We start from the raw sequence: 15981 nt of genomic DNA, 5'->3' as shown, positions 1-15981 counted from the left end.
AATATCAGACAAGTAAATGTGTCAGTGTGGAGAAAATGTATCAGCTAATTTTCACCCCAATCAATCAGATTATATATATTTAAATGACAGTAGTATACAAATGAATATATCAGGATATATGTACTGTATGCGCATATCATGTACTATATATGTGTATATTCATGTGTGTGTGTGTGGATTACCATATAACTAGGAGTATATGTGTACAGGCGGATTAGTGTATTATTCCTAATCAGTAATTCCATCAATTACAGCAGTGAAGATTAATTGTGTGTGATTCATTTGGGTTTCACTTCAGTGTCTTGTTCTTTTATATTTCATTCTCTTTTGTTTTTTTGTCCGCCGAAGCAGCCAATGGGAATCCATTTGTGGAGGAGTCAATTAAGGAAAGAATGGAGGACATTGTCACTACTACAGTGAAGGTCCAAGTCGAGACACAGCTACAATCTACCCTAGTATTAGACTCTGACTTGTAACTGTCCGTTTTAATCTGAAAACTCTTTGATTCATTGTATCTTTTACATTTCGTTCCTTTGTTCTTATATGTGTTTGTCAGGTAGGCAATGGCTCAGGAGCTAGAACAGTAATCTGAAGGTTCACAGTTCGATTCTAGATTTTATAAATTTGTCTTCATTGATATAATGTTAACAAACAACTTCAATCTGTGATAAATGCACAGTGATCAGCAGCAGACATGGAATAGATAAAGCTAATAAACCCTTTTTGAATTTCATATACATTTTACAATTAGCCTGTTGATATGTAAAGAAACTGTTTCGGTGCGCTCTGTCAGTACTGTTTCTCAACCCTCACAGTGGTCCCCAACCACCAGGTACACATGAAAACCTGACTTGTGGTTGTTTCTGTCCTTCTGCCTCCTCCTGGTGTACAGATAGAGAACTACACACATCCTATTGTACTCTTTCTTACTTGTAAACAACTGTTACAATGCTGTTATGCTGTTATATTATTTATGGGTCACCAGGATATAAAGAATTGAGTATATTAAGGTTCTCTCTTGTTTACGTCCTCTGCTGGGATAGTTTGTCATTTTATCCTGATTTTTACGTTATACTCTGATTAGTTAATAAGCCCTCCCACTGTCAGTTTGGCCCCTGACCTCACTGTGATTTTCCATTCATGACACAAATACAATTTCTATTTAACACAAAACACGTTGAACATGTTGCTTTCTTTAATGATCTGTTATGAGAATATTATTCATGACCGTGCACTTAATCACCATGCTCTTAGTTTCTCTGAGGTATGACTTTTAAAAGTGATCTCATACGTCAGTCCTCTGTCACCTACACACCCTCCCAGGTAAGTGTTTCTGTGTCCTTTCTACAGGGTGTAACTCTATTAAATATAGTGTTTCCCTTGTTAAATATAATCGGAAGAGCCAAAAACCTTGGAATGACAAAGACTGAAATAAATCTGTGCGTGTGTGTGTGTTTTGTCTGTCTGTGTTTTGTCTGTGTCTGTGTGTGTGTGTGTGTGTGTGTGTGTGTGTGCGTGTGTGTAGTGCTGCGTGACAGACAACCCCCTCCCTTTTCCAGTCCTGTACAACAAGTGCATAACTTGACAGACACAATGCTAGTGCGTGACTTCTTCTGACGCAACAGTACATCAATGCCGCACTCTTAGAGCACTGCGGTGTTTCCCTGGAAACACTTCTTTCTCTAGTTGTGTCTGTCACGCATAAAAGTCAGGGTCAGGACACACCCTGTGGCACACCTTTACTGCCAAACAAAAATAGAAAAGCAAAAATCTCTTCCTTTCAAAACCTACGGGGACTTTAGCTGTGTAGAGGTATCATTTTGTATGATAGAACAGTACTGTGGGCTTTTAGTGATCTGTTCTAAAAATCAAATCACTTCCTGTTCAGGAGGTGGACAATTGTTGTGACACAAAGGTAAACTGTAAGTATGCAATATCCACCTGTTCAAGTTGACGTTTCAAGGGCGTGCCACATGTGTCAGCTATGTACTGTATCCTGTATGAGAAAACCACAGGGAACTCACACAGCAGCCTGCCAACAACGACAGGAACAACAAGGTTGTGTTGGTTTAGAGAAGAGAATGCACGCCTAATGCTTATGGTTTGGCTTTGTTTTCAAGTTTCAGAAATTTGCCCACGGACGTTATGTTTCAAGAAAATGAAGACGAAATCATGAAAGCTTCCAGCACATGTTCTGATGGATCTTTATGTCGCCACATGTTCGGCTCCTTTGTCAGGTAAAGTGGTGGTGATGGCGGTGTCTCCTTTCCTTAATTATGAATCACTGCTCATTTCAGAAATTACTGCTGAATATGGTTTGAATCTGGATTACACACCGAGCTTCTCTTTTTATAGAAATAAATTAATCAATTACCTCTTTATTTCTTTATTCAAACCCTTAACCTAATCGCTTTTAATATGTACTTTTCAATGTGTTTACATTTTTGTAAATATTTGTCTGTGTTTGTGATGGCGGTTTAATCTTTAACCCAAGTTTTAAGTGAAGTTACTAATAATATTATTCAAGTTATTGTGATTCTTGTTGTACAATGATGGTCCAATTGCATTAAAGGACCATAAAAACCCATGAAAGATACGGGTCGGTGGATTTCTGACCTGTGATTCGTATCACTTCTAATATCTCCTTCCTCAAGACTGGACAATTTTCTCTGTTTTTATTTTAGTGTTTACTGCTCCATTTGTGTGAAACCGCTGTAGGAGGGATTGAATGTTTTTTCTTTGCTATTTAAATGTCCACAGTAATTCACTCATGTAGTCTCGCAGTACACATACCTTACTTTACTGTTGTTTGTGTCACGACAACTTATTATAGTACATGTATTGCATTCTTTCACATTTTATTTTGCAATTAATGATAAAAAAACAGGTACCACAATTTAAAGTTAGAAATGATAGTCTTCTGCTCCAGAGCTTCTTAATTCACTGCGTAGTAACAAATGTAAACACCAGTGAACAGCTCTGGTCTGAGCAAATATTCACCATTTGTTCAACAAACGTGTGACTGTAAAGTACAATACTTACTACTCTCTTTAGCTGTGATAAAGGTAATGTGTTTACTCTGTCGTATTGTATTCTGATTATAGCCAAGGGTGCTTCTGAACAGGAATGTGTTCAATGTTTGATTTGGCATCATTCATTTTTTCCGAAAATTGTAAGATATGGCTGATTGACTGAATGATCAGAACCAAAGAGAAAACATTGACAACATAATTATAGGATATGGCGTCAGCATTCATTCATATCCTGTAGGTGTGGTGGAAAGAGTATTATGTGATTAGCCTGGGAAGTGTTTTCTATGCCTCAGTCTTTCACCCTTTCAAACTTCAACAATAGGTATCAAAAGAACAAAATGTCAGTGCAGTGAAGCTTACGTTTTCATGTCATATAAACATTTGGAAAAACTGTTAAAATTATTGTCTTTCCTTTATTACAGGGCAAAGAAGCCAGGCTCACATGTCGAACATCTACACGGAGTGCAAATACTTCTGCTGTTCATCCTTTTGGCAGGTATGACATCTGCTATTCTGGGACGAGTTGTTTGCAGCAAATGGAGCTCATCTGGACTGACAACTCTGCACCGCTATTTATAAATTGGACTGTCTGACACGGCAGTTATGTCACACCTATATGTGTATATGTTGAATGTCCTTCCTTTACTGGAACCTGTTCTGGTCTAATTGTTGTCTGTTTCCTCATTACGCACAACCTAACAATGTTCTTACTTCTTTATTAGAGGAAGGTGGAAAATATGTACATATATATAATATAGTACAAGAGGAACAGTCTAATTCAACAACTGCCAAATATACCTGAAATTTGGTTTTGTAAAAATATTTAATATAATTTATGCTACATTCTATATCGACTTATTGATGCATTTTATATTTCTCTTTATTCTTTACCTTCACAGCACAGGCTTCCGGTAATGAGATCTCTGATGAAGCTTTTATTACTACATCAAATGCAGAGAGGCCAGGTAAACTTACCAAATTTTACATTCATCTTACACACTGCCGTACCAGCAGTAGTTTAAGCACTGCTGTCGTTGAATCTACTACAGTGGTTCACATAGTTGTTCATATCAAGGACGTCTAAACTCACACAAATTAGTTAAGATTGGGTCCCCAAATCTTTGCCCATGACCAAAATGATCATACATTCTGTCATTATGTTACTTTTGGATGGATTTATTGTGATGGTTTTAACATGATCATATGTTTATGTTGTATCATTTTAAACATGTAAAGTAACCATAACTGTTGAATGAATGTAGTGGAGTAAAACAATATATGTGTTAGAAAAAGTGGAGCAGAAGTATAAAATAACCTCAAATGGAAGTCTTTAGAGTTAAAATATAACTCAAATTGTACTTAAATAAAGTAAGTTATTTTGCATAATCATCCCAATCATAGTCATATCAGCCTGCGAGAAAAAACAGTTGCCCTCTCACACTTGCTCCTGGTCGCGGACTGTTTGAAAAAAATGGAACAGTATCACGTTTAACATCAAAAGGGATCTTTTTGAAACAATACTGACGTGAAAAGTGCCTGTCTGTAAATATAGCCATTTTCAATGTGTACAAATCTCTGTAAAAGTACATTGTAAGGTAAAAGCTTAAAAAATAAATGTAAAATTGTCCTAAGATCGTTAAGATAATAACAGAGAGCACATCTCAACCTGTGAAAACATCTGTAATATAATCTGAGGATATCTCATTCACAGCTGCATAATCCATTTGAAAAATCTGTCTCCCTAACTTCGTTGTGTAATCAGTCTTTCCTTCTTACAACAGCACACTACTTTGTTGTTGTCACGGTGGATACCAAGGAACAGAAGGACGAATCAGAAATCCGTGCCTGGGTATGTAGGGAAACTGGTCATGGAATAGTTGCTATTGTAAATAATGTAGAGATTATGTAATTCATTGTGATTAAATAACATGAGTATTCTGTTCATTTTCTCAGCTTAACCAGGTGTTCCAAAACAATCTGCAGAACTGCGTATCTTCACCCGATGATGAACTATTTACCAACTCTACCACCACGACAGCTGCAACAACAACGTTGCAAAGCTTGAACACAACTACAGCTATGGCAACCACAACGTTACAGAACACAACAACTACTGCAGGAACTACACCGTTACAGAGCAATAACACAACAACGTTGCAGAGCAACAACACAACTACAGTTGCAGCAACTACATTACAGAGCAACAACACAACGACAGCTGCAGCAACAACGATGCAGAGCAACAACACAACTATGTTGCAGAACAACACAACTACAGTTGCAGCAACTACATTACAGAGCAACAACACAACTACAGCTGCAGCAACAACGATGCAGAGCAACAACACAACTGCCACTGCAGCAACTACATTACAAAGCAACAACACAACGACAGCTGCAACAACTACGTTGCAGAGCAACAACACAACTACAGCTGCAGCAACTACGATGCAGAGCAACAACACAACTACCACTGAAGCAACTACATTACAAAGCAACAACACAACGACAGCTGCAGCAACTACGATGCAGAGCAATAACACAACTACACCTGCAACAACAACATTACAAAGCACCACCACAACTACACCTGCAACAACACCATTACAAAGCACCACCAGAACTACACCTGCACCAACAACATTACAAAGCACCACCACAACTACACCTGCAACAACGTTACAAAGCACCACCACAACTACACCTGCAACAACGTTACAAAGCACCACCACAACTACACTTGCAACAACATTACAAAGCACCACCACAACTACACCTGCAACAACATTACAAAGCACCACCACAACTACACCTGCAACAACATTACAAAGCACCACCACAACTACACCTGCAACAACACCATTACAAAGCACCACCACAACTACACCTGCAAGAACAGCATTAACAATCACCACCACAACTACACCTGCAAGAACAGCATTAACAATCACCACCACAACTACACCTGTAAGAACAGCATTAACAATCACCACCACAACTACACCTGCAAGAACAGCATTAACAATCACCACCACAACTACACCTGCAAGAACAGCATTAACAATCCCCACCACAACTACACCTGCAAGAACAGCATTAACAATCCCCACCACAACTACACCTGCAAGAACAGCATTAACAATCCCCACCTTAACTACACCTGCAAGAACAGCATTAACAATCCCCACCACAACTACACCTGCAAGAACAGCATTAACAATCCCCACCTTAACTACACCTGCAAGAACAGCATTAACAATCCCCACCTTAACTACACCTGCAAGAACAGCATTAACAATCCCCACCTTAACTACACCTGCAAGAAGAACAACTATTACTAGGAATGTACCAAATAATCTGGGTCGGCGCATAGCTCGTGAAATTCTAAACCATGAGACACAAACCAGGTATTGTTGAACGATTTCTTACGAAATGAATGAAAGGGTGAAGGGTCCTAACATTTTGATAGTATAGACAGCCATGGGTATCTCAAAAATATTTGTGTTGATATAATTAATTTAGTACACAAATTGTATTTTTCTACACTGTGAACAGTACTATGTTGTAATATAGACCTCCAAAATAATTTAAACTTAAAATGTAATATTTTTGAAGTAGCAGGTTCCCCAGAGTCCATACTGTAGGAACAACCCATTATGTGGTGTGTTACATTAATGATTTAAGGTGAGACTGTCTTTTGCTGAACAGCAGCCGCTGAGTCCACAGGTGGCACTTACAGATGAGGGCACATTGAACTTCCCTCGAGCCACACAATGCTTGTCTTACCTTTGCTATCAGTCCATTAAATGTTTATCTGTAGAGTAACAATAGCAGTAACAGTAGTAAAAGAAGAAATGTGTTATCAATTAAGTCAGTGAACTGACAGTCATGTTAATTTTGGTTATATAGCCATATCCAACTTATGTTTCAACATTTGTTAACATTAGCCACAATAAACTACCGTTCATAAAAGACCAACGACATTTGTAACAACTTGAACCTCAGGGTATATTAGGCGAGGTTATGTTTTTTGGTTATGAATTAAACTTTGTATTTGTAAAGTGAAGACTGTGAGATATATATATATATATATATATATATATATATATATATATATATATATATATATATATATATATATATATATATATATATATATATAGACTTTTTTTGGACACTTCAATCTTGTCTAAACTTGTTTTTGTCATTCCAATCAGGACAAGCAACACAACAGGCCTATTTCAAGTAAGTTAATATTTAGACATATTTGTGGGTTACAGTATGTGAATATAAGTATCATATGAATCAAGTTCACCTTTTTATTTTACAGGGAATTGAAGTTGCATGCGCCAAAAAGACTGCAATAAGGTGAATGAACTGTTTTGAAATTATCAAAGCAAGTGATGAGGATGTCTTTGTTGACACCGACCTTATACTATATTACCAAATATTTTTCTGAATTTTATGTTGTACATATGTTGTCTAAATGTTCTTTTTTAATCTATTTTTGCACTTTCTTTTTTCAAATCTTCTGTATATTTGCACATGGAGCAAATTGACAAATAAAGTTGACTCTGACTTTGACTTTTGACTTTGACCTTTACTTCAGCCAAACCAACTGTTCAGTGACGCTGAAGCTGAAGCAGAGGGTCTCTTCATGTTGTATCCTTCGTACGCTCTGTGTGGCCAGTCAAACATCTTCTGACATCCGTGTGGTTGGGAAAACAGCAGATATAACGAGTGAGTGTTGCATGCTCTGAAATACATCATTACCGACCTAATAAGTTGCCATAAGGAAATAAACCCTCTCTGTCACTGGACAGGTCCACTGCAAAATGATTGCAACAGCACTACACAAGAGCTGAACAGTTGCATGTACAATGGATCATGGTAAGATGTTTGGGATTTACAATGTTTGTGTTTTCTCTCTTTAACCCCCCCAACATATGTATACATCTTCCTATTTTGAAAAGCAATTTTTCAAGAGAAGTATTTATTTATTTAATTTTAGGATTATTGTATACAGTGAAGTCATGTTTTGTCTCGCTATCTTTTTTCAACAGTGATGCATCCGGAGGTACATTTATGAATCCTCATCTCAACTCAACTCACTGTGGTGCAGGTAAGCTTTGAACATTTTCCTTCAACATCTTTAAACCACAAAAAGTAAAGGACGTATTAAATCTTTCAATCCTTTGTCAAAGTAGACATTGGGACATTTAGGAGATGTCACGTGAAGTCCAAAGCATTGTCACTTGAACGTGGACACGTGTCCTCTGTTCAAAGGTAACAACAGAAGTAGAAGAAGCAATTTGATTCAGCTGTAGTATGGCAGTGAGTGAGTCCCTTTTCCGGTGCAAATGAAGCCACTCGGGGAGGGAGAGCTGCGCTCATGTGATTGGTTGAAAACGAAGGCGACATCTGATTGGCTAGGTCCATTTTTTTTTTAAAAGTTAGAATCCAGGGATGGCAGAGGAGTCTCAAAGAAGCCACCCGTAAATGTGAAGCCATTTACAAACAAATGCAGTGTAATCCACAAATGAATACATACAAATACATACAAATGCAGAAATATATCTGTATTTATTTTTTTTTACAATCACATAAATCATTCGAATGTATTTGTAAATCCTTCCGTGTGCATTTGTAAATCAAATATATTTGTGAATCTTTCTGTGTGCATTTGCCAATTTTGAGCCTGAACTAACACCGTATGTGGGTGACGGGTCGCGAGCGGTCTCCTATGCTGTGTCACCTGGCCTGGAACCGTCTCTGCTCCACCGACAATACAACTCTTTGCTAATTTTTAGGATTGAGGCTGTGTCAATATGGCACCAGCTGCAGCTTCACAATAGCTCTTCAGAAACCTATGGATGACTTCACAGTGATGACATCAGTAAACCAACATGCTTTGATTTTGTTTCAGATAAGGAGAACAACACTTGCAGCTGCTTAGCGTATTGCAATGGAAATGGTGAGTGTTGTTTTTCATCACACAAACCCCCAGATTGTTTATAGATAAGAGTCAATATTGTTTCTCTGCTTTCAGATGCATACTACACTTTTCAATTTCCAAGACAAGGTTCCCAGATGAACTTGTCCAACATCTTGATATCTGTTGTAAGTCGTGCATACATGTCTAAGAGTATGTTGTATGTGTCTTTAATTGTCCATTTTGCTCAATTAATTATTGTAACAACAAACTCTGACCTCTTGAATATTTACAGGTTTCTCAGCTAAGAAAACATACAAACTGTCCTTCAAGTGCAGAGTGAGTTTTGCCATTTAAGCGTGTGCAAATTACATTTTACATGAAAAAGTACCCTTTATTAATCAAATTTTTAAAAAATCATATTTGTTATGTTCCTTTACAGTGATTCATGTGCGTTGTCCATCATTGCATCTGAATACAAGGTAATTAGCTGTATTCATGTTGCCTGAATTACCTTTTTGACTATTAAATAGGGCCAAATGTATTCAAATGAGATCAAAACAGTTTGCCATATTATATATACACAAAGGATTCATCAATATGCAATTATGAACTGATTTGAATGCGATCTATCTTTCTCTGTAACTTATAATGTACTCAAGTGACTAAAAAACCCTTTCATTAAAAGAGAAATACAATTGAAAGATGTAGTGTAATATTTAGTTTCTGAGTTATTAATTCTTTTGAAGAAATTGTCAACATTTGGCACTGAAGTAATGCTTTGAATATTTCAAGTTGTTTTTGGATTTGCAAGCATTTCTTTTGAATACTGTCTTAGCTTTGAATCCCCAGAAGTACACTTGGTATCGTCAGCATATATAACTTATTTGAATGTGTTACTTTAATGTAACTACATGAGTTAGTGTGATTAAATGATCATTTCTTCTCAGGATGCCATAATGCAATGTGAACAAACACCATCAACGTGAGTCTACTCGTATTATTGCAGTGAAAGGTTTCTTCAAAGCTACTAATATATCTACCAGTAAATGAAATTTGTGCACTTTTGATTTTTTTTTCTTCTCATCTACAAAGGTGCGACGTGATTTTAGGCTTTTCCAATGAGGTTCCTATCTGTAACTTGTCTGCAGCCCTGGTTGATATCTTTCAGTCTGAAAGAGAAGTCAGTTTCAATGGTCAAGTGACTCGAGCAGGTGTGTACATCAAGTACATGGAAACAAGTTGATTCAATATAATTTCACACAGTCAAGAAAATAACCGCATGTCTGTTCTGTAAAACTCCTCATTTGTGTTTTGTCTTGTATGTCACACAGCAATTTGTGGAAATTCAATAGTTAGCGACAGACCACTAACATCCAGCTTCACGTCGATTACGGTGGATATAAATCCTGCTTCCTTTTGCGCGGCAGTAACAGAATCTCACAACCTCACTTGGTTTGTATGATCTTCCCCCGTATTGTCTGCACTAACTTAACAAACTATTCCAGAGCTATTTTTATAGTTGATACATATTTAACACCTGATGTAAAAATACTCATTTTGGTATTTTTATTTCCAGCCCAAAAGGAAACAATGTGGTTGTGCAGCTGGATGAGCAGTGTAATGTCAGCCCACAAGCAAACAGCACCTCCTCTGCTGAGAGCCAAGCCAACGCACTGCTCGAGCTGACCAGAGACGTGTCCAAGCTCAACTCCAGCCAGGTGGCTCAGCTGGTGTCTCAGCTGGAGAATCTTTTGTCGGGCCCGAACGTCAGCCTGGCGCTGGGGAACACCTCCGTCCACATCGTCAGCAATCTGCTGGGAGCCTCTCCTGAGGTGCTGTCTGACTCCTCCACCAGGTTACAGTTTCATTTATTTGACATTGTCTATTGTGTGCTGTTAGAGAAATGATGGTGCAACTCACTTAAAGTGAGACAGGGGTCTATTGGACTGTTATGGAGTTATGCTTGCATTTCCTATATTGTTTAAGGCTTAAAAGTTTTTATTTTGATGTCTTTTGTTGATGGATGTGACATTTCATGTAATTGCCACAAAGATAACCTTCAATAACCTGTTTTGTATATCATTATTCCACTTTATTTTAGGCCTAGTTATAGTCCAAGGCCTGTCCATAAGGCAGGGGGTTGGGAACCAAGTGTGTAAATGAAATTGACTATATTCTAATGTATTGTGTTTTTCATCAGGATTATAGGGATTGTTGATACAGTTGGGTTGAAGCTGGTTCTCGGTGGCGAGGCTGAGACACTCTTGTCCCCCTCTGTGGCTCTGTCGGTGAAACCAGCAGATGGCAGTAACTTTCAGGAAATATTTTTCTCCATCTCAGACCCCAACAATGTACAGGTACGGCATGAATAATACAGTTTATTATACCTGCATGAAGTGTAATCATACATCCCAACATGTGGGGGGATTAGGATAGTGGTACTTCTAGAGCGGATGTTGATCTGTTTTAGACGTTTGGAAGTCTGAACAACTAAAATGAGTGAATTGAAGTTTCAGGTTGATGCTATACTCAATACTTCAACTCTACTACATTTCAGAGTGATATACATTGTAGGATATCAATTGAACCGGTGGTTTTGTCTTGTGACAGACTCAAGGAGAAGTGTCCATTCGTTCCACCAAAAATACATTTCCCATCCAAACCTTTCAGATAGAAAATACAAGAAATAATCATAGACTTGTGTCGCTGTACTTAGTTTTTTTCCTTCTTCTTTTTCTCTAAATCATCTTGTGACTCTCTGTTGCCTCTGTCCCATGTGGGTTTCAGGTCCGTGGGGATTCCAGACATGGAAGGAGCCTGAGAGACTCCTCCATCCCTCAAGGCTCCATCAAGCTGCCTCCATCTCTCACACAGGACCTGACTGACGAGCAACAGCAGCTGGCCACCAGAGTCCAGTTCAATTTCTACCAGGAGAGCACAGTGTACCAGGTCCATACAGTCAACAAACGTCTGAGACACTTGGATTCTGATTACAATACAGAAATGTGTTACATGTATTGTGTATTATCTGTTTGGAAGTTTTGAAACCCTGATTTAATGTTCTAAAGGAAACTGGTGGACCACATTTTATACCACACATTATTATAACATTTTCTTTACAAAGTGACAACTTGTGTTTTTGTGTTGTCTCTGAATGGCCATGCAGGACAGAGCTTTGGGAAACCGCAAACTCAATAGTGGGATCCTTGGAGCGAGTGTGTCCAACCTGTCAATCACAGAACTGCAGGACGATGTTGTGATTAAGCTGAGGAACTCAGAGCCCATTCCAGTAAGTTTATTAAAAAACGTTGTTTTTATTCATTCTTCAATGCATTAAACCAGCAACACTTTGACTGTGTTCCAAAATGCATGCTTTTTAGTATTCATTTAACTGGGGCATACTATTTTTTCATAACATGGCACCTTAAACTTTGACCCTCTCTTTCATATATCTATATATCTGCAACTCAGAGGATTGTGGGTCAGACAAACCAGAGAATCATGCTAGCTTGCATCTTGTCGCAGACATAATGCGTCAGGATGCAGTAGGACATCCTGATATTTTTTGGCATACTACATTTGACACACTCTATATTGGAACAAACTAAATGTGTTTCCCGGTATAATTTACTAAATAGCATGGTAGTATGAGTATTAGAATGAAAATCAAATATTAAAACACAACTTCAAAACTGGTGTCAAACATCCGTCCTCCTAAAAAGGGGGAAACAAATTGTATACTGTATATTTTTATATTTTTTTTATATTATATTTGTATCAACAGCTGTAAGAGTAGTAGCAATCACTCTCAACAGAGAAAAATAGGTCACGATGTACTGAATAGATGTATTCAATATTGTAAACTGGTTTAATCTCTTGTGCCTTTTTCCAAATTACAGGCTAATTTTGTGGCCACATGTGTTTACTGGGACTTTACATTCAATAGTAAGCTTTCCAACTTTGTCTATCGGAATTAAGTGAATGTAAACAAAAGTGAACATATGATTCATCTGTGCTTTCTTCCGGCAGACGAATCAGGTGGTTGGAATTCAAAGGGCTGTTTTGTCCGAAACAGCACAGACAATGAGACAGTTTGCGCGTGCAACCATTTAACCAGTTTTGCCATACTGCTGGTGAGAAAATTATATATATATTAGTTTGGTAAACATTTTCCCACTCTGCTGGAACTTGTCTTTAAGTATACTTTTTCTTACAGGACCTCTCCAGAGACACTGTAATCAGTCGTGAACAGGCCACCATTCTTACCTTTATCACATATATTGGCTGTGGAATCTCGGCCATCTTCCTGTCTATCACCCTCCTCACCTACTTGGCGTTTGGGTGAGTATTGAGAGTCATAAGATAAGCTATTTTTCATGTCTCATATCAGCTCATGTTGTGATGCAGTGTTGAGCATTTTGCTTGAGCGACTATAAATAGATAAAAGTCACAGTCACATTTTCAAATGTGAAAGCTGTTATGCCGATTACTATCTTGAACATCGATCAAACAATATACAATATATATATTGTTCATTGAGAAGAGTGCACTGAGATGCTTTGTGTTGTCTAAACCATTTAAACACTGCAGAAAGTTGCGGAAGGACATTCCATCCAAAATCTTGATTCAGCTGTGCATTGCTCTGCTGCTGCTGAACTTGGTCTTCCTGGTGGACGCATGGCTGGCGCTCTACCAGGACGCATTGGGCCTCTGCATCTCCACTGCGTGGTTCCTTCACTACTTCCTGCTGGTTACCTTCACCTGGATGGGACTTGAGGCTGTGCACATGTACCAGGCCCTTGTGAAAGTCTTCAACAGCCACATATCACGCTACATGCTGAAGTTGTCGCTGGTCGGCTGGGGTGTCCCGATGATTGTGGTCATTATTGTTATTGCCATTGACAAGGACAACTACGGAATCGTCTCCTATGGAAAGTTTTCCGATGGCACTAGCGATGACTTGTGAGTCTTCTGTCTGACGCCGTTACAGTTACATGCGCGTGATTCTACACAAATACCAAGACACATGAAACCTAAAAAAAATAACCTTTTTATCCTCTTCCATCTGTTTCCTCTCCCACAGCTGCTGGCTGACAAATGACATTGCTTTCTATGTAGCAGTGGTGGCCTATTTCTGCATCATTTTTGTTTTCAACGTTGCCATGTTCATTGTTGTGTTAGTGCAACTGTGTCGGATAAAGAGGCAGAACCCTCACAATATGCAGCACCGCACCACGCTGCAGGATGTGCGCAGCGTGGCGGGGATAATGATTCTCCTGGGCCTCACTTGGGGCTTTGCCTTTTTCGCCTGGGGCCCACTTAACCTGCCATTCATGTACCTGTTTGCCATCTTTAACTCTTTGCAAGGTGAGTTGACCTATTTCTAGTCTTGTAGCTCTTACCTTTCACACAAAATGTAAAAAAAAAAAAAAATGGAGACCAACAATGTAAGTAGACACTATCAAGATGAATCATATAATCTATGTGGAATTCAGCAGCATAGAAAGAACCACAAGATTCAGCACTTTGATCATTTGAAAAAATTGGACATCTCACAGACCCTTAAAAAATTGTATCGCAAAACTGCAAGTCCTTCAAGGCAAAACTGTACAATTATTTGTGATGCAAAATGATGCATTTAATACAACACACTTTTAAAAATGATGTATCAGTATGCATGTTATATATACATTCTGTTTCTGTCTTGTAGGTTTCTTCATCTTTGTGTTCTACTGTGCGGTAAAAGAAAATGTGAGGAAGCAGTGGAGGACCTACCTTTGCTGTGGCAGAATGAGACTAGCAGAGAACTCAGGTTGGAGTTGTTCACTTTCTACTAGCCTTAGTTTTACACTCATGTAATCATCTATGTTTTATGTAATTCCACTGAATATTGACCTTACAAGTAGCATTCAAGTATACCAGATGCATGATGATTGTGATTAATTGCATGTGAATGATTATGTTACGTTTCACCTTTTCATCTTGATTTCTTTTCACAGAATGGAGCCGCACTGCAACACAGAAGACTGTGAAGAGGTCATCTGTATCCAGACTTGCATCTCTTCATTCCTCAAAATCCTCCAAGTCCAACAATTCATCCTCGTCTTTCCTAGTCAGTGACTCCCCAGAGCAGATTAATGGCATTGGTAAGTGAAGTCTGAGATTGTGGGAGTTACGGCCACCTCACTTTGAGGTGTTCAGTTACTCATATCCAACGACTTATTCATTTACTCAAACATAAGATTTAGGTAAGTCTTCGTAGCAGGATTCATTCAACCTAACTAACAATGTCAAAACCATGGTTTTATATATTGTGTTTTATGTGTTTTACCTTGATATGACATGTTTACTCTTTACTTGATTATAATTGGAAACAAGGTAGTCTTTGTACTGTAGTATCGATATGACAGCTCTCAAAATATATTAAATAAGTTAAATGTATTTTTTAAACAGATTTTGTCTTGGAGGGGGAGAAGCCCACCCTTTTTTTTATACTAGTTTTAATTCCCCTACACACCCGTTATACAGGTGTTCAATATATTATTTACAGGAATAGAAAAAATAGAAATAATTCAACTGCGCTTTGCTTCAGGTAACCCATTGGAAGACAGAGCAATCACAGCAGATGAAGACGCCAGTGTGGATGTAGTCCTCAACGAGATCAACAGCCAGTACAGAAACCAACAAGCGCCTTAATCCAAAAAGGACAGAAGTCTGTTTGATGGGAAGACAATGGAGGATAAGGTTATTTGTGGTCATCACATACTGCTACTGTGTGGGTCTTTTAGGTGTACGCTGCTCAATTAATCTTGTGAGAGGGCTCATTGCATGAGTGGAATTCTTGTATGGTCTCAAAAAAGAATCAATGGCAAGTCTCCTTTATAAAAGAATCCCAGACACACTGTAGGGTTTGTGTAAAATGAAAACGCCTTCATTATACATGACAAAAGCCCATTGCAACATACACAGGTCTTCATCAGGGTCATTGTCAGCAGTAACTTGCACACCTTTATG

General features: G+C 38.3%; 1 protein-coding gene across 1 annotated transcript; it reads left to right on the top strand.

The window, feature by feature from the left end:
* Positions 1 to 2172: 2172 nt before the first annotated feature.
* Positions 2173 to 15699, top strand: LOC137802364 (adhesion G-protein coupled receptor G2). Its single transcript, XM_068600167.1, has 23 exons — positions 2173 to 2237; positions 3455 to 3528; positions 3932 to 3997; positions 4814 to 4881; positions 4986 to 6439; positions 7250 to 7277; positions 7363 to 7400; positions 7642 to 7772; positions 7856 to 7922; positions 10060 to 10178; positions 10299 to 10419; positions 10544 to 10822; positions 11168 to 11324; positions 11755 to 11916; positions 12134 to 12256; positions 12867 to 12912; positions 12997 to 13100; positions 13184 to 13308; positions 13558 to 13929; positions 14051 to 14334; positions 14678 to 14779; positions 14967 to 15113; positions 15560 to 15699. Exons 1-23 carry the CDS (start codon positions 2173 to 2175, stop codon positions 15661 to 15663), a joined length of 4236 nt encoding a protein of 1411 aa, XP_068456268.1. The 3' UTR covers positions 15664 to 15699.
* The last annotated feature ends 282 nt before the right edge of the window (positions 15700 to 15981 follow it).

The sequence above is a fragment of the Clinocottus analis genome, unplaced genomic scaffold (genome assembly GCF_023055335.1).
Source record: "Clinocottus analis isolate CAN_PGR_092001 unplaced genomic scaffold, fCliAna1.0.p SCAF_5, whole genome shotgun sequence".
NCBI lineage: Eukaryota > Metazoa > Chordata > Actinopteri > Perciformes > Cottidae > Clinocottus > Clinocottus analis.
The sequence above is the reverse complement of the archived record's forward strand: the minus strand, read 5'-3'. Positions and strand labels throughout refer to the sequence as shown.

Bases quoted from the DNA above. Each gene is read 5' to 3' on its own strand.
- LOC137802364 (XM_068600167.1), top strand. From the start codon at position 2,173: ATGAAAGCTTCCAGCACATGTTCTGATGGATCTTTATGTCGCCACATG. The intron at 13,309-13,557 runs GTGAGTATTGAG...TAAACACTGCAG, and splicing joins CTCACCTACTTGGCGTTTGG to AAAGTTGCGGAAGGACATTC. The intron at 13,930-14,050 runs GTGAGTCTTCTG...CCTCTCCCACAG, and splicing joins GATGGCACTAGCGATGACTT to CTGCTGGCTGACAAATGACA.